General features: G+C 42.0%; 1 protein-coding gene across 4 annotated transcripts in view; it reads left to right on the forward strand.

The window, feature by feature from the left end:
- LOC141052447 (A-kinase anchor protein 2-like) overlaps nt 1-24847 on the forward strand; it is a 220692-nt gene that overhangs the window by 174631 nt on the left and 21214 nt on the right. For 3 of the 4 annotated variants that reach the window (XM_073549681.1, XM_073549680.1, XM_073549683.1), the window contains one exon: nt 16105-18457. In XM_073549681.1, coding sequence (XP_073405782.1) covers nt 16105-18457 — 2353 coding nt within the window. Of the gene's footprint in view, nt 1-1916; nt 2062-16104; nt 18458-24847 lie in introns of those variants that run through there. The other variant, XM_073549682.1, reaches the window with a different exon arrangement.

A 24847-nucleotide genomic window follows, 5' to 3' on the forward strand; every position in this document is an offset into this window, starting at 1 on the left:
CAAAGACCTGAATGTTCCTGTGTCTACCGTGCGCAGTGTCATCAAGAAGTTTAAAGCCCATGGCACTGTGGCTAACCTCCGTAGATGTGGACGGAAAAGAAAAATTGACAAGAGATTTCAACGCAAGATTGTTCGGATGTTGGATAAAGAACCTCGACTAACATCCAATCAAGTTCAAGCTGCCCTGCAGTCCGAGGGTACAACAGTGTCAACCCCTACTATCCGTCGGCGTCTGAATGAAAAGGGACTGTATGGTAGGAGACCCAGGAAGACCCCACTTCTTACCCCGAGACATATAAAAGCCAGGCTGGAGTTTGCCAAAACTTACCTGAAAAAGCCTAAAACGTTTTGGAAGAATGTTCTCTGGCCAGATGAGACAAAAGTAGAGCTTTTTGGGCAAAGGCATCAACATAGAGTTTACAGGAAAAAAAAAAGGCATTCAAAGAAAAGAACACGGTCCCTACAGTCAAACATGGCGGAGGTTCCCTGATGTTTTGGGGTTGATTTGCTGCCTCTGGCACTGGACTGCTTGACCGTGTGCATGGCATTATGAAGTCTCAAGACTACCAACAAATTTTGCAGCATAATGTAAGGCCCAGTGTGAGAAAGCTGGGTCTCCCTCAGAGGTCATGGGTCTTCCAGCAGGACAATGACCCACAGCACACTTCAAAAAGCACTAGGAAATGGTTTGAGAGAAAGCACTGGAGACTTCTAAGGTGGCCAGCAAAGAGTCCAGACCTGAATCCCATAGAACACCTGTGGAGAGATCTAAAAATAGCAGTTTGGAGAAGGCACCCTTCAAATATCAGGGACCTGGAGCAGTTTGCCAAAGAAGAATGGTCTAAAATTCCAGCGGAGCATTGTAAGAAACTCATTGATGGTTACCGGAAGCGGTTGGTCGCAGTTATTTTGGCTAAAGGTTGTGCAACCAAGTATTAGGCTGAGGGTGCCAATACTTTTGTCTGGTCCATTTTTGGAGTTTTGTGTGAAATGACCAATGTTTTGCTTTTTGCTTCATTCTCTTCTGTGTTTTTTCATTTAAGACAAATTAAATGAAGATAATAATACCAAAGAATTTGTGATTGCAATCATTTTCAGGAAGAAACTGAGTGTTATCTGACAGAATTGCAGGGGTGTCAATACTTTTGGCCACAACTGTAGATAGATAGATCGATAGGAAAGATAGATAGACAGAAAATAGATAGATGATAGATAATAAATAGATGATAGATAGATAGATGATAGATAGTTAATAGATCCATAGATAGATATATAGATAGATGATAGATAATAGATAGATAATATCTAGATAGATGATAGTTAATAGATAGATAGATATGGGATATATAGATAGATAATAAGATGATAGATTATAGTTAGATAGATAATAGATAGATGATAGATGATAGTAGATAGATAGATATGGGATATATAGATAGATAGATAATAGATGATAGATTAGATAGATGATAGATAGGTAATGGATAGATAGATATGGGATAATTAATAGATAGATGATAGATTATAGATACATAGTTAGATAGATAGTTAATAGATAGACATAAGGACATCGCACCACGCAGGGTGTACATCCTTCCTAAGGTCTCGATCACAATAGAATATTCCGCTGAGCTTCCTTTCCTCCACCCTCCTGGCTCTTGGATATATATTTTAAGCCGGGCCTTAGGTATTTCCACATTATAGTTCACATCTACAATTGAAACCTTTGGGGAGCCCCCATCGCTCAGCACAGGGGGGCTATAACATAGACAGACGCTGTCACCCAGCCCTGTGTATGTAAGCTGAGGCCTGGATTTCCTTCGCCTTCCCCGCCCCTCATACACACTGCTTTTTTTTAGTAGTTTTAGAAGGGTCTCATTGTATAAACTGACTTGAAGGCAGGGCTGCCCTCTTTTTGTGTATCCCAGCCCCCATTCCTGTGACATCATTCCTTGCAAGAAAGCAGGGATGGAATTTAGACTTGGAAGTGTAGAAAAGAGGCTTTTGTGGGAGAGGAGCATTGGGGCTGCCTAGAAAGTGGATATCTTCCAAGATCTGGGGGTAAGTCTCACTTTTCTGACACTGGCTTCCATCACCCTTTCTTTTCTGTGAAGAGAACGGTTCCTCAGGACGAGTCCTTAGATGAGACGATAAGTCCTTCAGTAACCCTACAGTAGCTGAGGGTGTGTGTACTTTCATCAGCTTCCTCGCTATGTCCTTAGTAGTATTTGTACTTATTAGTATTCTTTTCTTGTTGCCATTATTTGTTTGTTTTTTTTATATAACATTGTTTCTTTTCTACATTGTTACGTAGAGAAGACCCTGCTTAGTTTAGCTGTAACGACGATCTATAGAAAATCCTCCGTTTTCCGTGTATAGACGACCACACAGGGTTTCCGACAAGTTTTTCTTCAATTTCCAGATACAGAAAGTGAAAATGAGTGTTATGCGGCAGTTCTATCCTCTGTGCTCAGCTCTGGGCGGACATCTGTCTGGGGCTTAGTTCACACTTACATCACTTCATAAGTACAGTAAAACAGCAGCTGAGTGATATCACGGGGGGGATACGTCCATATATCCAAGTGGGCCAAGACTATAAAAAGAGATAAACTACTGTTAGTGAAGATACTCCAAGACTGAGGACCTTAGACCTCTGTGTGCACAGTTTCATTATTGTGGCAGTCATTAATCTGCTTTATTAATCCCTGTAATGTGGTTGTTATAGGCTGGATTATTTTTACTTTGTGTCGACTTCTAAAGTCTTGGCAGTTGTGGGGCTCGTTAATTAGCTGTTTGTCATGTAACGCTGTAGATTTGAGGTCTACATGTTTCTGTTTCTCCCATAGACTGTGATGATCAGCGGTGGGACTAGGCATACATGTCACGAATAGGGACATCTGTTCCCAGGATCTGTGCGGTCCCATGGGTCAGCCCCCCATAAATCTGACTTGTGTGGAATAATAATAAATTTGACAGTCTTCAGTGTGGAAAATCGATTCAATTTTCCAGGTCAATCTTTGGGTGGATCACATAACACATGATCATCTTCTGCTCATTAAAACATGAATGTCCATATAGTCTAACTAGAAAATGAATGCCATAGTCTATTTTTTTTTTTTTTTTTTTTGCCACATTGTTTTTATAGCCATTTTCAAAAATGTTTTCGTTCTACCGCAACAAGAATGCAATGTGCTTGCATTGTGGGAATGTAGCCTAAAAGTTGCAGCTAATTAATTTAAGTAATAGGATGATAATAAGGCAACTGAAATCACAATAAATGATTGTGACGTTTTGGCACCAGGGTTAGATCAATGTGACAGTGAGGTGATACTAAAGCCCCGTCACACTAAGCGAGATCGCTAGCGAGATCGCTGCTGAGTCACAAGTTTTGTGACGCAACAGCGACCTCAGCAGCCATCTCGCTGTGTGTGACAGCGATCAGCGACCGGCCCCGCCGCCGGGTATCGCTGATCATACAGGAGTGTCCTGGGCCATTTTTTGATCGTTGGTCTCCCGCTGGCCAGCACGCATCGCTGTGTGTGGCAGCGGGAGATCATCGATCAGCAAGCTCCCGGCGCTGTAAGCAGACGCTGGGAGCTGGTATCCAAGGTAAGCAGCGGGTAACTAAGTTTACCTTGGATACCAGCTCCCAGCGCAAGCACGCTGGTATCCAGGGTACACAGCGGGTAACTAAGCGACGCACGCGCTTAGTTACCCGCGTCCTCTCTGGTCCTGATCTCTGGTGAGTCTGCCTGTTTGACAGCTCACCAGCGATCATGTAGCGACACACCAGCGATCCTGACCAGGTCAAATCGTTGTCGGGATTGCTGGTGCGTCGCTATGTGTAACGGGACCCTAAGCTAAGAAATATATCACTGTCTCTTGGCTTTTAAGTCAGGATAGTTCAACAGGCGTACAACGCCACAGCTGATCTTTGCATCAGTGAAACAATATCAATACACCTTTTCACACTAATAATATTTTTTACCTGTGTATTTTATTAGTCTTTATTGTTGTCCTAGTGAAGTCAAACTCTCATAATACATAGAACTTTGGTACAGCATATAAACCAAATCCCTGAGATACTGGTATAAATCACAGAGATAAGAATAGATCTATAAAATAAGGTTGAAATATCAAAGTTTATATCAAATGTAATTAAAAAAGACTATATAAAACATGAAGTATCTCTAGTTGAGGGACACTTACAATTACCTGTATACAAAGCCATCAATATAGACCAAATAGCAAAGCATATGAAAAAAACGGGGGATAATATAATGCCAGTGCACATGAATATCAAAACCCTCGCACTGAAGTCTAAGCTAGCAAAGGACTCAACATAAGAATATTATGCCAACAGCTCTATTACCACCATCAGTAATGTTATGCTCAATATAGATGGTATGGTTACCTGCGATAGGGAAATCACTGCTGCTAGGGATATGACAGTATGTATGTCCCTCCACCCTGACGCGCGTTGTGCCTCACTTGCTTCTTTTTGGGGCAATAGTAATTTTTTTTTATAATCTTTCATAGAGTTGTTGCTTTACCTAATGTGTCTCAAATATGACCTACATAAAATCAGATATACAATTATTTTTTGTTAAATTATGATCACTACATCTGTTCATACAGAATTTAACAATAGGGATCTTGGAAACTTATTACTAGAACTTAGTAAAATGTATCCCTTCATAAGGCTTGTATTACTGCTTATTTGAATGCACAGTTCCCATTTTACATGTGGTCTGGCTTTCATAGCACATTAAAAAAGCAATTAAGAATAAAGTAGGTTGATGTGAGGTCCCAAGCCAGAGAATGTTAATGGATCCTTAATGACTCGTGTGTACTGAAATGTGTAATATGCAGCATATACATAGTCCATAGGGATTCTCAAAATGCAGTATAAAATTATATCAAATCTACAATGAAGATTTCAGTGGATCGAAGAACTCTTCAAATGTTTGTCTCCTCTGAAAATGCCAGCTCTGCCATATTAAAGAGGTGCTATAGCTAATAAAATGAATTTGCAAGAGTGACCTCAGGCAATACGGGCATATTAGATGTTACCTTTAAAGGGGTTGTCTGGTCTAAAATGATAATTCTGTAGTCACTCTATGTGACTGCAGACTTGTGAATTGCCACAGCGCATGCATTGTGCGCTGTGAAGATTCTCCAGTGTCAGCGCCGGGAACATCGGTCACGTGAACACAAGTATGCAATGTGCACACTCCATGCCTGAATCCGACTAGTCTGTTTCCGGCCTCACGCAATGCACTAACTCTGAGTGCGCCGGAAACAGACTAGTTAATAGAGTGACTGCTGACTTGTTGTTTTAGACCGGACAAACCCTTTAAATTGGAACTGACCATAAACTTCTTTATCAATGTGATTTGTCAATAAAGTGCAACAAATATAATAGATATATAAAACAAAAAAAAAGTAACTGTGCATTTACACTGAAGGGAACAGTCTGCCAATTACAAACATGGTGAAAATTCTTGATACCCCTCGTTTAAAATATGGCCTTTTTATACTTTGAGGAAAAATGCACTTTATATTTGAATTAGAGTAGTGTCTTTTCCTGGACCGAACATTCAGATTATCTGACTACCATGGCCAAGTTAAGCTCTGTTCCCACTAAAAGCCTTGTCTTAGCTTGTACGCTTGGAAAAACTTTCAAAACAAGTACTGTGTCCATATGTCCATAATGTACCATTAACCTAATGGAGGCCAACAGAGTGCTCTACTGGCCTCCATCTGGTCGGTATACTGTACATTGCTATGCTGCAAAAGATAGGATGTGGAATAGTGTAGCAGACTATGCTATTCATTGCAAAACGTATATTGTGGCATATACCGTATATGTTTTTTTTACAATTTCTCATTGTATGCAGATATAATGGGATATATTCTAGGACTCCATCATAGCTATAAATCCAGAGCCTTTCCCGGCATATGTGTGAAATGGACACCATTAAAGTTACGTGAACAGGGCTTTAGAGTGGCTTGTTGGCAACCCCTCTCTCATCCACAAGTACTTAGCGTATATGCCTTCCAATTGCCATGCCCCTGGCCTGAGCCACAAATATAGCCTAAGGAAACAAACACAGTTTTAAAAGGGGTCCTGTCATGATATTCATGCTACTGGAATCACGGGCAGCATGAATTAGTGGAGCCGTGTATGTTTTACTTTGAAATGTGGCTTTCCGAGAAAACATACTTTAAAAAGCCTAATGGGGCTATGCATTTTGGATGACTAGTCCACGGTGTGTCCCAGTTTCAGCCTGCCCCAATCTCATTGACTAACAGGTCTTGTCTTATGCACACGTCTGCCTAAGGAAGCACGGCTGGGATAAGCCACTAAGGACCTGCCTCACATTAGTCATCCAAGACTCAGTCCCCGGAAGGCTTTTCATAGTCTGTGTTCTCTGAACCCTGGCAGTGTTTGAGGAAAACATACCTCACTCCCAGCGTCTGATTCATTGCCTGTGGTTCGGGCAGCATGAATCTCATGACAGGTTCCCTTTAACTAGAGAGTGGTTAGAGTTTGTCCATATTGGCACTGAGAAGATGCAGCTAAATAATGTGTCTACCAAGCTATTATTCTAATAGCTAACAATTAACGTTTGCCCCTGAAATTAATAGCTCAGATTTTTTTTTTTCAGCAACCAAACTACTTCATTGACCAAATTATTGAAAAAGTGTGACTTTTAGTAGAAGAAACACCTTCAGGCCAGGAGACTTGTTTGGTACATTTTTAATATTTCCTTCCATGATCTGCTCATATACTTCCAAAGGGATAAAATACCGGGGCCTTTTAGACAAGGGGCACGTCAGTATCCTAATAACACATTTTCCTATTCTCTAGCAGACTGCATGGAAAAAACTGTTACCATAATTCCCATGGTTTACAGGTACTGCGAGATTACAATATTGAAATGCAATACTAGTTGGACAGGAGTTCTTATATCTCACGCTCAACAAGTTACATGATTTCAGGGAACCAGCAGGAATAAAATACTGTAAAAAGCAAAAACTGGCCACTCTTAACCTGGTGACAGGCTCTCTTTCCTCATGCCTGTTATATATCATGTGAATTCTTTTACTCCCTGGGAAAAAATGTACCTTTAGAACTTATAAAATAAACACTACTTAATTTTAATAGTATATGCTTTTTTTCAGTGCCTTATTATTTGAAACAAATTATGCTGGAGAGGGTTTGGAGTATAGAATTTTGGCATTCCCTTAGGATATAAAGGGGAGTCGATGATGTTCTTTGTTTCTCTGATTTCCCAAGGGTGCAGTGCCATCTGGACACTGACTGCTGTGTACCCCATCTTTCACAGAATAACCTCAGCTCAGCCATATGCTTGTAAGAGAAAACACAAATGGCTGCTGCAGAAAATATGAAAATGTGCCCCCCCCCCAAAATTGTTTAAAATAATGAGATCAAGGTTCACACGAGCATATAAAGTCTCATCAAAGTGGGACGATTTTGTTCTCACTTGACATTCGTGTGCTGTCCGTAAACTATCTGTTCTTTTACAGCAGCTGTTAACCATTTATAGGACCATTTACCGTTTCCTACGTTACAGAACTGCAGCATATCCATAAAAATAGGATGCCATATGGCTCCATTTTGCATCTGATTTTTTTGAGCACCCATAGACTTGAATGGGTGAGTCTCATCCAATTTACAGAAAAAACTACAGCATGCCGCAGGGTTCTTTGTACACACAGATTCAGGCAGTGAAAAAAAATCGGTCATCTACTCTACCTTATTGCCCGAGTACTGTCTGTTTTTGTCAAGGACAGTACTCTGACTAAAAATACAGTCGTGTGAACAAGCCCTTAAAGCACATTTGTCATACTCTGGCCCGCAGGGTGAGTATATTTGGCCCGTGATGCCAGGTGGGCCCCACCATCCCCCTCTCTGCCCAGCACCTCACTTTCAACAGTATTGGCGTCCTTGATGCTGATACACTTGAAAGCAATGATGGAGCTGACACTCCTTCCGCCACCATTATCTTTCTGCGTCTGACGTCTCAGTGGAGTGACGTAATTACAATGCTGCCCTGCCCTGTGCCGAGCAGTGAAGAGCTCAGAGCGCTCGCTGACAAGACCAAAGCAGCAAGCTAAGGCGGACATGGGTGTATTTTTTATTTTTTGTGAGACAATTATACTGTATGGAGGACTATGTGGGGTCATTTTACTGTATGGAGCACTATGTGGGGCCCATTATACTGTATGGAAAGCAATACAGGGCCCATTATACTGTGGAACACTATGTGGAGCTATTATACATGGAGGACTTTTTGGGGTCCATAATACTGTATGGAGGACTATGTTGGGTCCTTTATAATGTGTAGAGGGCTGTGTGGGGATTACAGTTGGGGAAGCATACTGTGATTGAGTCACAATACTTTGCTGGAGGTGGGGTCAAGGAGGGGTACAGTGGGGTCATCATTCCGTGCGTGTGGAGGGTACTGTGGAGGAATTCACAGTGGGGGTATCTTATGGTGTTTGGCGGCCACTTTTGTTGGCATGATACTTTATTAACTGTATTATTCAAGGTTTTTTATCCTTTATCACATATCTAAATTTATTCCATTGGGCTATATATGCTTTTTACTGCTCTTAAGTAACATATTATTCCAATATTTTGATCTAAGATCTATTATTTAATATGTACTTTGTTCGTGGGACAAGCCCTTTAAGTGTGGTTCCATATGAAAAGGTTCATTGTTATATTGATAAGAAAAAACGTCCTCAATTGTAGACTCTTTTTTAATTAATATCGAGGTTGGCTCCCAACATTGTCCAAGCTTTTAATTTTGTCCCTCTGCGTATTTGTGTTTGACATCTCTGCCTTAGGGCCCCGTCACACATAGCGACTCACCAGTGATCCCGACAACGATATGAACTTGTCAGGATCGCTTGTGTGTCGCTACATGATTGCTTGTGAGCTGCCAAACTGGCAGCTTCACCAGCGATCGGGACAGCGACACGCAGGTAACAAGCGACGCATGTCGCTTAGTTACCCGCAGTGTACGTTAAGATACCAGCGCGCTGGTGCAGGGAGCTGGTAACCAAGGTACACATCGGGTTTCTAAGTGCTGCTCGCCGCTTAGAAACCCGATGTTTACCTAGGTTACCAGCTCCAGCTCGCTGATCGCTGGTCTCCCTCCTGCCACACGCAGTGAGCTGGCCAGCGGAAGACTAGCGATCAAAAAAATGTCCAGGCCATTCGAGGACGATCAGCGATACCCAGCAGGGGGGCCGGTCGCTGATAAGTGTCACACACAGCGATCTCGCTGGTGAGATCGCTGTTGCATCACAAAACTTGTGACTCAGCAGCGATCTCGCTAGTGAGATCGCTATGTGTGACGGGGGCTTTAGACTATAGAATCAAAGGTGCATGGGGCTGAGGCCACTGTGAGTAATAACTGATGTCATGTTGGTACTGAATATCTGCGACATTACATATGCAGGTTACGTCTTCAGTCTACTATGCACTGACGTCTTACTTGATGGCCCAAGCTGCACGTTGCAGGCAGTATAAATATCAGTTACATTAGAGTTTATATACTCCGGAAACAATGCAAACAAAGCAAGGTTCCCTGACAGTATTTGCTCTAATGTGACAGGAAGCCAACATCTCGGCTGTACCCAAGTGTGCCTTTGCTCTGCAGCAGCATCTCTGCCATTAATCTTCATAGTGCAGCTCATGTTTAATGTTGGGCATCATTTGTATCATTCATGACATTTATGGTTATTAATTGTTTAAATAGCCACATATTAGTACATTCAAAAGGAACAGCAGTAGCCAACATTTGGTAATTATGCCTCACTTTAGTTCCATAGATATTGACATTTTTCTTTTTTGTGGGAAGTGAAGTCATATTGATTCTCACCAGGGGCGTAACTACAATAGTTGCAGGGGTTGCAATCAAGCTTGGGCCTTTGGGCCTGGGGAGGGCCCAAAAGGCCCCTTTGGTCTATATGAAAAGACTATTCCGATTAAAGATCTCCAATAGTTGGGGGCCCTGTTTGAGATTTTGCATTGGGGCCCACAAGCATCATGGTACATCACTGGTGTTCACCTGTAAATTAGCTATTCAGTAACTCATAAGGTATATGTTATAAAACTATTTGAAAGTGACAGCCAATATTATCATCACTGCCCTCATTGGGGATCACATTCCATGTCAGTATATGTATGGAGTTGATTGTTGGGGTTACTTTCTATTTAAAAAAACAAACTGTCAAGAAAGTAGATTATTTCTGAAATGCTTCAAATATGTCCATTATTTGAAGAAACTTTCCATATGCCATAATGACATGTTAGAAGTTTTAATTGTTGGGGATCCGGGTACTGCAGCGCCCGCTTGTTTCTATTCATCTCTTCTTGTAGAGCTGAGAGAGGTCTGTATACTCACTGCAAATAGTGTACGAACTTAAAGACTTCCTATTATTGAACCACACCCACGGGTGGAGACATGATGAGCGGCGTTTCTCCCAATTCTTCAGCTGCTCAGAATCAAATTATCATGGCCGATTAACACCTTCTAGTCCTGTATATGCTAAAGCACTCCAGGCTTATCTCCCATCCACTAGATGTCCTACAGCCACCTTACATACCTCCCCCCTCTGCCTAATGCCACGGGCGTGGCACATTCTACCACTAGTCATGGGATTCTTGAGAGGCTTGTCTTACGGCTGTTTGAAATCAGGGAATGCCTAACATACAGGCTATCCCTGGATGTGTTGCAACTGTCGAACAGTTGTGAGACATACAGCTGCACATATTACTTGAGCATGCAGAAGACACACTATTAGCACCCGAGCATGCTCAGATAACACCTTATCCAAGCACATTCGCTCATTACTACTTCCTATGAATACATAGACCACTCACTTGGCTCACAAAGGAGAGGCAGACAAAAACAAAGGGACACAATGATCAGATGAGAATTTTGCCCCTTCTTTTAGAGATCAGTGGGTGTGGCAGCATCTTTTAAACCCTGTACTTTTATCAGTGCCTTTTGTGTACGGATGTGTCTACGCTCAATTTTGAAAGCTAAATCCAGTAACAATTCCTGTTGTTGTAAATAATGTCTCAGACCGGTTTCTCCTCTCCAGCCCTATGATGTTGTGTCCGTCTATAAAGCAATTAGCAGACACCAGATATTCTGTATGCACACACTACAACCGAAGGATCACTCATTACGCAAACAGTGTGTCAGCTGGACCTATTTTCTATTCTGGGAAGAGGGAATATTCATCCGTAACTAAACAAAGCCTGCACAATACCACAAACAGTAGACAGCAAGCGGATATGAATAAAACATTGAATGCTAAAAGGTTTGATTTGCAATATTTAAAAACGAGCCCATGCGCAGGTATATTTAACCATTACTATATAAATACGGAGGACCATGTTCTGAATAACTATAGGATGTGTGGTGTTGTTCATAAAAACCAGTACTGCATTTTTGCAGTTTTTTTTACTTTTCGTTTTGCAAGGATTAAAAAAAAACCATTGCAATTTACAGTTCAACTAAAGTGAATGAGATTTATTTTTTCCTTGCGGATTTGAATCATTAAAGCATTTTTTTTGTTGTTTTTTTTCTTTTAAATCTGCATCATTGTACATTCTTTCAGCATTTTTGCATCATTCAAATACATCTAAAACGCGCGTAAAAAAGTGATAAAATCATGTAAAGTAAGCTCTTGCATTACTGCTTTTTTCACGGTGCAGAAAGATCTGCTGCCAACGCTCAATATGCGCACACACCCTACCGGTCCAAATGCAATTTTGTTTAAAGCGAATCTCTACCTTTCACGAGAAGGTACAGTAGCCTTTAGGTCGGATTGTATGCTGATTGCAATCATATCTATCCTCAAGTCCGAGTTCAATTTTTCTGACACAGAGCTCCAAATTCCCTGCAAGCAGACTGATAACCTTGTAGCCGCCAGCAGTCATCACTAGAGCTTCCTGCATACTGTATTATGTTCAGACAGAAATATGCAATGAACCAGCAGTCAGAATCATGGAGGTAGAAAACCAATCCCCCCCCAAACCTCACCATCTGGGCGTTATTTAACATATTAGGAAGATAAATGCTGCTTTATTCTGGCCACATGTAAAGTGCCCTGTGGCTCTTGAAAAGATCCTGACATTTGACCTGCATCTTGTGTCTCTGTTTCACATCTAATCTACTTCCAATGTTTATAATCGTATTTGACAGTTACCCTAAGGCTGCTTTTATACTTACCGTGTTTTTGCGGCCCCAATAGATTTCTATGGGGCCCCAAAATCGGCCCGCAAAAATTCCACGGTGCGCCGTGTAATGTACGGCCGTGAGGGCCGTGATAAAAGATCGAGCTTGCTCAATCTTTTATACGGCGTATGGACACGGCCCTCATTGTAAATCAATGGGGCCGCAAAAACAAACGGAAGTTTGTTTTTGTGGTGCACCATGTCTTCGGTTTTGCGCAACGCCGTTTCTTTTTTCCCAATACTATTTCCATAGTATTGGGGGAAAAAACGGCGATCCGGTCCGTTATTGCGGCAGACCACAAAAAATGCGGCGATACGGACCGCAAAAAATGCGGCGATACGGCCCGCAATAACGGGCCTCAATAACAGACCGCAAAAAATGTGGTAAGTGTAAAAGTAGCGTGCGGCCTCGCTCAGACATCCGTTTTTCACGTATTGGTTTTATCCATGACTTTCATGGACGTAACATGCACCCATTATCGTCTGGGAGCCTCGGAATAATCAGAGCTGTGTAGGTTTTTGAGCTAAGACATGGATGAAAATGACCAGTTTATTGATCTGTGAAAACAGACGGACAGATGCCATCCCATGTGCCATTGTGGCCTGTTTATAACCATGAAATGGGTTGAATAAGCTTTGCGTTATTTTTCTGCATATGAGAAAATCATTGATGAAATGCTAATAGCTAAATACATACATTGATAAAAATAAAAATCAGAGGTTTTTGCTTATGTGAATAATCACTGACATCCGAATGAGGCGCAATCACTGAGGAGTAGGTGTAACAAACAGAATGGAAAGCCCCCACATCAATAAGAGCGGGGGTGCATGGGCTCGTTGCATTTAGTTACCCTATGATGTGTAGGGATATTGTTAGCAATATGCTGTCTGTAACCATTTTGTTTTACTGTAGGTTGCCTTAATTATCTCATGAGGTATCCTCATGATTGATCTGGTAAAGGGTTAATAGTCCCTGTTGTCATGAATTGGGTGATCGCCTTGATTGGCTGGCCTGGCTGTCTGTCAGCTGTTAATTTGGATTGGTTGGAAAAAGTGCGGGAAGGTGCTCAATTTATAGCTCCTCCCTCAGGAATTCTCCTCAGTTGTCTGTGAGGAGACGAAGCTACTGTCACCCGCCCACCCGTCCCCTTTGTTATTCTTTATTACAGGATGGAGCGTCGTCGAGAGGCTTTTCTTGAGGGGATAGTTAGTCGTTTTAAAGTTGATCCTTGAGTTTATTGGTCTTTTAAAGTGGATTTGAAAATCTTTGATTTTATTTATTAAATAATTTATTACATAAATTGAATTAATTATAATAATACATTTTATTTCTATAGCGCCGACATATTCCGCAGCACTTTACATTTCAGAGGGGATTTGTTCAGACAATAGACATTACAGCATAACAATAATCACATAGATTATAACAAATACCAAGAGGAAAGAGGGCCCTGCTCGCAAGCTTACAGTCTATGAGGAAAGAGGTAGACACGAAAGGTGGGTGGTAACAATTGCCCTGATTGTATGGACCAGCCATAGTGTTAAGTGTGTAACAGTACAGACACAGAGGGCTAATGGATGCAACTAATTATATACTATTATATATACTAATTATATAAGTAACCCTATTAAAAGCCTCTCGGCCATTTAATGTCGACCTTGGTCTCGCATATTTATATTGCCTATTTAGTAAGTAAGGGGATTAATTGGGCCTACGATCCCATGCAATATTGTACATATGTGAATATTAGTGGATCTAGCATTGAAAGTAAGAAGTTCCAAGTTGTTTCTTGATTTGTAAAGCCAATCTCATCTGGAAGGTCATTAGTTGTGCCTGGGGACAGCCAAGAAATGTGAAGAATTCACCAGCATCCTGTCCTGATTTGTTTATTTAACACCCATGTATCCAAAACTACTGAAATAATGTCCATGTTTAGATTCTGCATAAGTACATTGTGCAATGAAGAGTTAAGCCCCCGTTACACACTGCGATATCGCTAGCAATATCGCTGTAAAGTCACCTATTTTGTGACGTAGCAGCGATATTGCTAGCGATATCGCTACATGTGTTACTTACCTCCGACCGCTCCCCCCGCTGGTCATCGCTGGTCGCGCGAGAAGGTCCTGGATCATTTCTCGTTGGGCGCTTCCTGTGGTGCCGACAAGCTACACGTGGACGTGGGCGGGAGGACATCAGGATCGCCGCGTCTGACAGGTAAGTAGCGACCCCCGGCCCCTGCTATGTCGCTGGTGAGATCTGCCTGTGTGGCAGCTCACTAGCGACCACTTAGCGATATACCAGCAATCCATATCGTTGTCGGGATCGCTGGTGCATCGCTAAGTGTAACGGTACCCTAAGACAGTATCTGCAGCATATAGCTTATGGTATAGATATGCAACTTCTGTACCTTTCTAGGATGTAACGTAATATGTACCAACATATTCTACATACCATAATAAGTAAGGAAAGGCCTAGACATATAAATAGGAATTAGTGAAAATATGAAAACTTTAAGAAGCAAAACAAGGCTAGAGACCTGTCCCTAAGGTTCAGTTTACATGGACCGAAACATTTACAGTTTGTCGGTTGCTTAAAAAAACTGTGTTTAATGACAGTGGAAGAATATAAGTGAAACACCATTATCTATTCAGCCTCCATAGTTTTGCTGCCCCCTTGTGACACCATAAACTCTGATTCCAGCAGTGTGTCACTCACTAGGCTGCAGGTGTTGGTTTTCATACAATCAGTGTTTTATGTGCTGCAGCTCTGCTATTGCTCTCAAGCTTTGCAAGCTCTGCATAATCTCACAAACATCATTAACAGCTTTTGCTTTACACTGGGCATAGGCAGAAATCTGCCAATCACTGGTGGAGGTGGGGTTATACAGAGCTCATGAATAGCGGGTATTACAAGGCAGCAGGTTTACTAGTCCTCTAGTGATAATCTCCTGTTGATAATATAGTGTTTAAAAAAAAACTACAGCAAGCAGCCCAATAAGTGACACATCACTGGGAATTAGTGACTTAGTCTCTACATTATACTGCTCTCAGATGTTGCAAAATAATATCATTCTTTATGGACAGAGTCTTGTTGCAGCCATGATAAAGTAATGTGGCAGAGATCACCTGGTCAGAATTAGTTTAAGATGTTTATAATTTTCAATTATAGTTACATTTCTCCCCTGGCTGCAGTTGCTATAAAAACACACATTCTACTCACCTTCCCTGGGTTCACCGGCAGGTCTCCGCAACTGTTTCCAGTGTCTGGCATTGGCTGCGGTGTTGGCGCCACGTCAAAAGTGCTGCAGTTGACTGGTGAAGTGAGCTAAGCAGCTCTGAACATGGCATTCCATCTACACGGGAATTCCCTGCTAGAGTCGCTGAGCTCACTGATCAAATGCTGCACTGTCAAAGTGACATGAGCGCCACAGCCAAGCCAGTCAACGGGGACAGAAGCGGAGCCTCGCCGGTAGACCCAGGGAAGGGGACAGAAGCGGAGTCTCGCCAGTAGACCCAGGGAAGAGGCCAGAAGCGGAGCCTTGCCGGTAGTCCCAGGGAAGGGGACAGAAGCACAAATGACTTGGTAGAAGGATATTAAAGCAGAGACATAGGATGGTGCAGCATTGTGGTGGGCTTTGGAGATTAGTAAAAGAGGCAACAACTTAATGACTAACTGAGATAAGAGGCATCGGTATAACAAAAAAATAACTTGGCTTTTGCTTTCATGATGAAGTGTCCAGTTTGTCTTAGTGATGTTTCTTGAGAAGCTTTAACAATTGTTCATTAGATCTTATAAATCTTTTTCTTTTTTTTAGAGACCATCAATCCCAGAGGATGAAATTAAGCTGAAGAAGAATACTGATCAAAACAGTGCCAATTATCACACACCTATAGATATTATCCTAACCAGTGAAAATATGGAGTTGGAGGTCCACGCCTCAGAGCCTAGAGGAGTTGTGCTGGTTACATCAGATGTTGCAATAGACAATCAAAACGTTCTACTTCCTACACTAGCAAACCAGAATGGACTTAAGGACAGACATGAATCATTAGACAGTGATGTTGCAAAAGAAATACGATATCTAGATGAAGTTCTGGAAGCTAATTGCTGTGATACTGGATCAGATAACCCTTTTAATGGATCATTTTCTCTTGCTGAATCTACAGCTTCTACAACTACAATAATTGTTGATGGCTCATTTCCCTATGTCAGTGTTACAAATGATTGTGCTGATGCTGAAAAGGATATAATAGTAGTGGACCGCAAGCCCCTACCAGTTGTGGATTTAAGTGAAACCATGGAGGGCATGGAACCAATTAAAATCAATGGTTATTCTAAAGGGGAGTTGAAAGATGATCATCCTGATGTATTTACTTACCCAGCAAGCCCAAATTCTTCAAACAGTTCACGAAGGTCATCTAGAGATGGTGATAGTCTACCAAAGGTTATTAAAAAAGAAGCAAAGTTTGAGCTTCGAGCATTTCATGAGGAAAAAAAGCCATCAAAATTATTTGAAGATCTGAGTGAGAAGGAACATTTCAGGGTTAGAAAAGTAAGGCCTTCAGAGGAAGTAATTGAATTAGAAAAGGAAAGACTTGAACTGATCAAAAGTCAGGCTGTGAAAAAGAACCCCAGTATCGCAACCAAGTGGTGGAATCCACCTCAAGAAAAAACTATAGAGGAACAAATAGATTGTGAGCATCTGGAATCACATCTGAGATATAAAGAGAGGAAACAAAAACAGCAGCAAGGAACATTTCCACCAGCTTTTAAAAGTACTCCTCCAACATTTGTACCTACAGAGCCAACTTCTGTTAATAAGGAAGACATTGTTACTGAGCAAATAGATTTCTCTGCTGCAAGGAAACAGTTTTTGAGTATGGAAAATACAAACCAGACCAACGTCAAAGGACCATCAAGAAGATCAGTTTCATCCAATCTTTTTACAGTAAAGCCATTTTATAAGGTGAACCAAACTAATAAGACACAATCGTCTGTCATAGTGACTAGCCCATCAAGTTCATATGTTGAAATGGTCAGACCTGATGAGATCTCGTTTGTGAAAGTGGAAAAGGTGGACTGCATTTCTGAGGACCAGTCCTCAGCAGAGCAATCAATGAAAACATCAAGAGAAGATCCTGATTTTGAAAGTGACACAGGAACATTTAGTTTAGCAAAAGATGATGATATTGATATTTCTGACCGTTTTGTAAAATCAGTTACTGTGTCTTCTCTGCCAGAGGACCTGGACTCTGGTTTAGATGACTTGTCTGTAAAATCTCAGGACACTACAGTCATGGAAACACTTTCAAACGATTTTAGTATGGACAATATCAGTGACAGCGGTGCATCAAATGAGACTATTAATACCCTTCATGACCATTCACTGGGAGAATATTCACAACCCCAAACACCCCTTAAGGACACCCCTTCTGATTACTCAGTGGAAGGGGTATCCAAATCATTTAGCGATCAAGGATTTTATTCTCCATCCTCAATGCTGAATGACTCGGTTCTTTCTGATGATCAGCTAGAATATCAAGCTGGTATATTTGTACATAATATAATTCAGCAAGCTCTTTCTGAAAAAGTTGGATTTACAGACTATGGAAAGCAAGAAAATTTCATAGAGAAAAGTGATGAAACCAAAGAGATGCCAGAAGAACAAAAAGTCATAGTACATGATACCACGAGACCTCTAAGTCCTGAGAGGAGGACTGATACCATATTCGAGCCACCTCAGGTTTCTTCACCTGTGCAAGAGACTAGAGGAGTTACAGTGACACCAAAGATTCCAGAGCAACATGAAACCCATCGAAGTAAAGCTCTTGAACCTTTATCTATTCCATCTGTAATGGATGAATATCCAGTCGAAGAAAATAAGCATGAAAGTTACTTCAGCAAGTACTCCCAAGCTGCTGAACTAAGAAGCACTGCATCCATCTTGGCAACACAAGAACCTGAGATAACAGTTGGACCTTTTAAACTGAGATCAAAGAAGCAGAGAACACTATCAATGATTGAAGAGGAGATAAGAGCTGCACAAGAAAGAGAACAGGAATTGAAAAAACAGAGACAGAGACAAAGCTTGCAAGGTCCACCAAGTCCATCAAGCAGAAACGCACCTGTAGGGTCAACAAGAACTGCATCCTACAAAACAGCACCAGGTAAGCATGCATGAAAACCTTGCCAAAAGCACTGCCTTCAACCTTTTATTAGTGATTCCACATTCATTATCCTTTAATCTAGATTTAGTGATAACTTGTTGAAAAGGAGTAAAGTTGCCATCAAGTTACATAAATAACCAGTGCATCTGATTTTGACAAGAGATTTGAGTCCCTTTTGAGAAATACACGCTACAAGGTACAAATGTTTGTTGTGCCTAATTCTCCATTATGCCAAATGGTTCCCAACCTTTAGTATGTTTGAGTCACAGATTTATTTAAGATCTGCAGATAAATAGTTTCATGCAAAATATTGCACCTGGTATCACTGCAAGCCCAAATTCCAGCTTCAAGCTTTCAGTCGTAATATTTTCATCTAGTGGGTAGACAAAGTGTAAAACATGTTACAAGCAATTACCGGTATGTTGTCACTGCTATATACAAAATAAAATAGGCATTTGAACATCCAAATGTCCCTTTTTTGAGGTGTTAGCCTAGGACATTTTTCCAATATTGTGAAGGTGGATATAGTACTTATGAGCCACATGTGTTTGGCACCAATGCAACCGAGAGGGATGGTCAATGTTATAATTTTGAATGATTCTATAACATTAATAGAAGTTCCTGAATTTAATATTATTTTTTAATAAGGCCATTAATACATCAAGGATAACCTTCAGGGCTGAAATTGCAAAAATCAGATAATGTTTAAGTCTCATTGTTAGCACATGGCTTTTTCCACGAGAAAACCAGACTCATTCCTAAAATGGATTTTGTCTTCAGCTTTAAGGGGTCAATGCTTACTCCAACAAACAATTGTAAGACAGCGCTTACTGAGGGTGTTGGGGGACACTCGCTTGGCCACGGGATTCAGTCTCACAGGAACGATTTCTCCATTACCAGTCCATGCGGTTTATTATCCACTCATAAACTACTGTAACATATAGTGCATAACACACAGGTTCCTTCATTAGACAGACACTACACTCGCCAGTCCTAATTTGATTAGTTCCCCGGGTGTTCGTGCGCCATATTAATGTCTCTACTCACACAGCATACATGACATTAGTTCGCAGTCTCTAATCACGCTGGACCTCACTTCATCCAGTTACTGTGGGTGACTGCACAGTTGCACAGTTCATTGAAACTCCTTTTATCTGGAGTTACCTTCCTGGAACTCCTGCTCCACACACTGACTCCTGTCAGTCTTCTATCCTGGGGAAAGCTGTCTTACTGGGATTACCGTCCTTGTGACCAGGGCACTCTCGACAGTCCAGACCCTCAGAAGAACAGTAGCTCTCTGACGCAGTGCCGTCACAGACTCTGTACATACGGCCTCTCCATGTGCTCCTAAGGAAGTCCACCTGGACCTTCCAACACCCAGGCCTTCCTGTCTCACAGGACCTTAGAACACAGACCATTCAGATCCATATACTCTGATGATGTGACCAGACCTCAGTCACATTATAATCACTGTAACCACCCCCATAGGTGAGCGGTGTATGTGTGGTTGGTCAGTCCCACCCAGCTCTCCAGCTAACCCTGTAAGCCTCCCTTATAAGTAAACAAACAAAATAAAGCACGTAGGACTACAGGTCCCAGAGCAACATTACTTGCTTACAACACAGAGGATCTCCTCTGTGACACATACCAGCCATTCACAATGATGCCAGTCATTACGCCTACATGCATATCCTGAGGAGCACATACAGCGCCCCCTAGCTGTAACAGGGGTCACTGCCTCACACTATATATAGATCTCCTGATTTACACTTTTGTACACAAGTTTATGGAGAATTAATAAAAAGTGGCATAGTAAGGGTATTTCTAGGTAGAGTTGCTTCCCGATTTTCGGTCAGTCTGAACAGGTCAGGAATCATGCAAAGAACAAACAAGATATTCATTCTTCAAATTCGGTGATTTGAAAGCAAAGATGATTTTTGTTAAGGAAAAATCATTGTTTTTGATAGCTCATCTCCTTGTATAAACAGATGTATAACATGATGTTCTATCACACTGAACTCTTGTATTAGTAATTGTTCTGTGAATATAGAAGTGCCGTCTGTTTGTCCAAACAGACGATAAAATGGCCACTGGTCAGCTTGTATGCAGCCAATCAATGGTTGTGTAATGGGTTGTTGTCTTCCAGTCTCAATGGGCCCATAGTTTGGAGGAAAGTTGATTTGTGTTTGTCTTCTATTAGATGTATGTGGGCAGGTTACATGCATTTAATTATGACTGACAAACAAAGATCAGTAAAGAAATGTAAATAGGAATATTTATTTTGATTATAAGGGCTCCCATACATCTTAGACTAATGTTAGCAGAATATCGACAGGTTCAGCCGACAGTCTCATTTTTCCCATGAAAAAAGGGCATAGAGTGCTACAAATTCTGAATTACATGCAAAGAGCTGGAAAAGTTGCATTAGGCCCACGTTACAGAGCAGACAGTGCTTTGTGTGCCGCTGCATGGTGCTGCGTATGGTACAGTATTCTTCCCTTAGAGTAAGGCTTCAGTAGTAGAATACTGCTGTGATACATAATCCAATAGACCAGAGAGTGAAGTTACGCATTATATGCTGATGTTTCCCATAAAAGAGTTAAACCTCCTGTTTTTTATGTCCTCTTCTGGCTGGGTCCATGCCATCTGTTGGAAATTACAAACCAATTAGCTCACTGGGAAAAAGTGCACAAAACAAATGCATGTTATGTACATAAGTATTGTCAGCGGAATCTCCTCTCAATAGAGGCTTTTCTACAAAGCTCTAGCGGATAAGCTCACATTGAACGAATGTGAAGGGGGAAAAACAGCCATCAACAAAATGTGAATCCAGTCTTCTAGTGCCAAGTATGTTCTCCATGCGTGCAGTTAATCTAGGATTATTGTTTGTTAATACTGGCAGCTTCATTATTGCAAGGAATACCTTGGCTGCAGTAAATAACAACCAGCTTTGCTACAAATGATTAATCACTTTACAAGCAGTGTTTGGAATACCTTGCTATTTATGAAGGGTAATATTCCACATCCACTTCCCAGAGGATATGTGCTGTAAAGGCCCCGTCACACACTAGCGAAATCGCTGATTTTGTGACGCCACAGTGATCCCCCGCCGGGCATTGCTGATCGTGCTCGATCGGCCTGGGCCATTTTTTCATCGCTGGTCTCCCGCTGGCCAGCGCGTATCGCTGCATGTGGCAACGGGAGCCAAAGATCAGCGAGACTCCCAGCGCTCTAAGCAGGCGCTGGGAGCTGGTCTCTAAGGTAAATATCGGGTTACTAAGCGTCACTTATTTACCCGAAGTGTACCTTAGAAACCTGCGTGCTGGCAACTCTCGGTGTGAGCACGCAGGTGTCTAAGGTACACATCGGGTAACTAAGTGATGCGCGCCGCTTAGTAACCCGATATTTACCTAAGAGACCAGCGTCCTCGCTGGTGCTGATCGCTGGTGAAGCTGCCTGTTGGCAGCTCACCAGAGATCATGTAGCGATGCACCAGCGATCCTGACAAGGTCGCATCGTTGTCGGGATCGCTGGTGCATCTTTATGTGTGACGGGGTCTTAAGTGCTCTCCATTGGATCAATCTAGCATCCAACCAAGAACCTACTATGTTTTTTCTCTAAACAAGAAATTCTAACATTTTAAGAAAAACTTTAGTTCTTCCCTTTGTCGATATCTATTTCAAAAATCCTATATATCATCTATAGCTTCAGCATTAACAGAGCAGTGACATCCATGTAACACATGACACAACTGTTCCATAGATGTCTGCTTGACATTAGAAAGCTGGTAACATAAATCAAGTTATTTTAGAAACTTGGATCCATGATAGAATCCTTTGCACAATGGTTCTGTGAAATCTAACAATCGATGTGCTAGACTAAAAACTATGAACCTCGGGGCCACAGTAATCTAATAAACTAAAAACTATTATCTACTATTATCTATAGATGGCTTACACAGTAAAATATCAGTATTTGCAGATGATACAAAACTATGTAAGGTAGTTAACACAAAGGAGGACAGTTTGCAACTACAGACAGATTTGAGTAAATTGGAGAATTGGGCTGAAAAATGGCAAATGAGGTTTAACACAGATAAATGTAAGGTTATGCACATGGGAAGGAGAAGCAAATTCTATAATTACTTACTAAACGGGAAACTGCTGGGGAAATCAGACATGGAAAAAGACTTAGGCATCTTAGTCAATAAGAAGCTAAATTGGAGTGCCCAGTGTCAGGCAGCTGCCACCAAAGCAAATAGGGTCATGGGATGTATTAGAAGAGGTCTGAGGACACAAGATGAAAACATAATTCTCCCTCTGTACAAATCACTCGTCAGACCACACTTGGAGTATTGTGTGCAATTTTGGACGCCGATGCTCAAGAAAGACATTACTGAACTTGAAAGGGTTCAAAGGCGGGCTACTAAAATGATAAATGGAGTTGGTTCACTACAATACCCAGAAAGGTTATCAAAATTAGGTCTATTTACTCTAGAAAAGAGAAGACTTAGGGGAGACTTAATATATATGTACAAGTATATCAGAGGGCAATACAGAGGTCTCTCCAATGAACTCTTTGTACCAAGGACTGTGACAAGAACAAGGGGGCATTCTCTTCGTTTGGAGGAAAGACAATTTCTGCACCAGCATAGAAGAGGGTTCTTCACGGTAAGAGCAGTGAGGCTCTGGAATTCTCTTCCTGAGGAAGTGGTGATGGCCAACTCACTGAATGAATTTAAGAAAGGAATGGATGCTTTTCTTGTGAGTAACAGTATAGAAGGTTACGAATAACAGAATATTATAGGTAGATGGTTGACCCAGCTTAGGGGAAGGAATTTTTTTCCATATGGAGAAAATTGGCTTCTACTCTGTGGGTTTTTTGCCTTCCCCAGGATCAACAATGCAGAACAGCTGCACTAAAAATAGGCTGTACTAGATGGACATAAGGTCTTCTGTCAGCCTTCAAAACTATGTTACTATGTTACTCTGCAGTCGTGGCCATAAGTTTTGAGACTGACACATATTTTGGTTTTCACAAACTTTACTGCTTCAGTGTTTATATAATTTTTAGTCAGATGTTTCTCTGATTATTGAATTATACGTATCGTATACAGTATATGGGTCGCCCTCCCAGGGCCGTGGGGTACTCGGTACCGGGCCGGTATCAGCGGGATGTGTCACAACAGCGGTGACCCGGACCGTGGCCCTGGGCGCCCAAGTAATAGGAAGATGTGAATGGTGGAATGTAGTTAGATGAATAGTTTGTGACGCCACCTGTGGTGCTCGGCAAGGGAGGTGTTAAGCTGACGCTGCATGCAGATCCGCTGGGACTGATGGTATAGTGCAGCAAAGATGTAAAAGCTCCCCACAGGTGAAGCTATAGTCCAAGGGCAGTGTAGATGTGGAGACACTTAGATGGTGTAGTGTTTTGCGCAGGGGATGTAGCAGTGCCAGGCGGACGGACGCAGGAAGGAATGGAGGACACCAGGGCATGTAGTTCCAAAGCTTTACTCACAGTCTGTAGTGCCCACTTCTGTGCCGTGTCCTCCGGATCAGGGATTCAGTCAACCTCCAGGCAAGATGGAATGCTCCCTTCCACGCTCCGCCAACTTATGTGCCTTTTCTGAACGTCTCTTCTATAGCGCCATGAAGTGTGAAGATCTTCTAGTACTGAGTTACACTGGAGTTCCTCCTGACAGATGTTCCCAAGAACCGCACTTGTACGGCAGACAGCTGTAGCCTGCTTCGGGGACTCTCTACTCCTGAGTCCCGGCTCTCTATCCGTGTTGCTGTTGTGCCCTCAAGTCTTAGATGAAAGTAGTGCATTTACTGCCTACTACTCCACCCGTGTCTGCTGCAGAACCATTAGTGTCCATACAGCTTGGGGACCGGGCCCCGGCCTTGCGCTTAGAACTTCTAGGCAGGGTTCTTCCTCTAACCCACGTTCTCTGTGTTCCCTTTTACTACTACGTTCCGTACTTGTCTTTCTCTCCTATGGAAGCTCAGGCTTCAGTTCAATGTCTTTCTCCTTCTTTCCTTTCCCATGCCAGCTGGCTCAGATCACTGAGGCAGCTGCAGCACTCCTTCCTCCATCCCTCTTCCAGGGATCCCCACTGCTCTCTGAGTGGCTTCCTCTCTCAGCCTCACTCCTTGACTGACTGACTAACTGACCTCTAATCCTAAACCATCCCACTCTTTTATGTATTCTCAACTCCACCCACCTCCCAGCACGTCTAGTGTTCCAAGCAGGGAACCACCAAAGGTGTTCTGCTTCTCTCTAAGCAAGGAGCCGCAATGTGGTTTTGCTGAACTACTCTATTGTGTGGGGTGCGAGTGTTGGAGCGTGGTCAGGAGCCTCCAACTTACCTGGATGGTGGGGCACCGCACC

Source organism: Dendrobates tinctorius, unplaced genomic scaffold (assembly GCF_039654945.1).
Source record: "Dendrobates tinctorius isolate UK_male_01 unplaced genomic scaffold, ASM3965494v1 ptg000160l, whole genome shotgun sequence".
Classification (NCBI taxonomy): domain Eukaryota; kingdom Metazoa; phylum Chordata; class Amphibia; order Anura; family Dendrobatidae; genus Dendrobates; species Dendrobates tinctorius.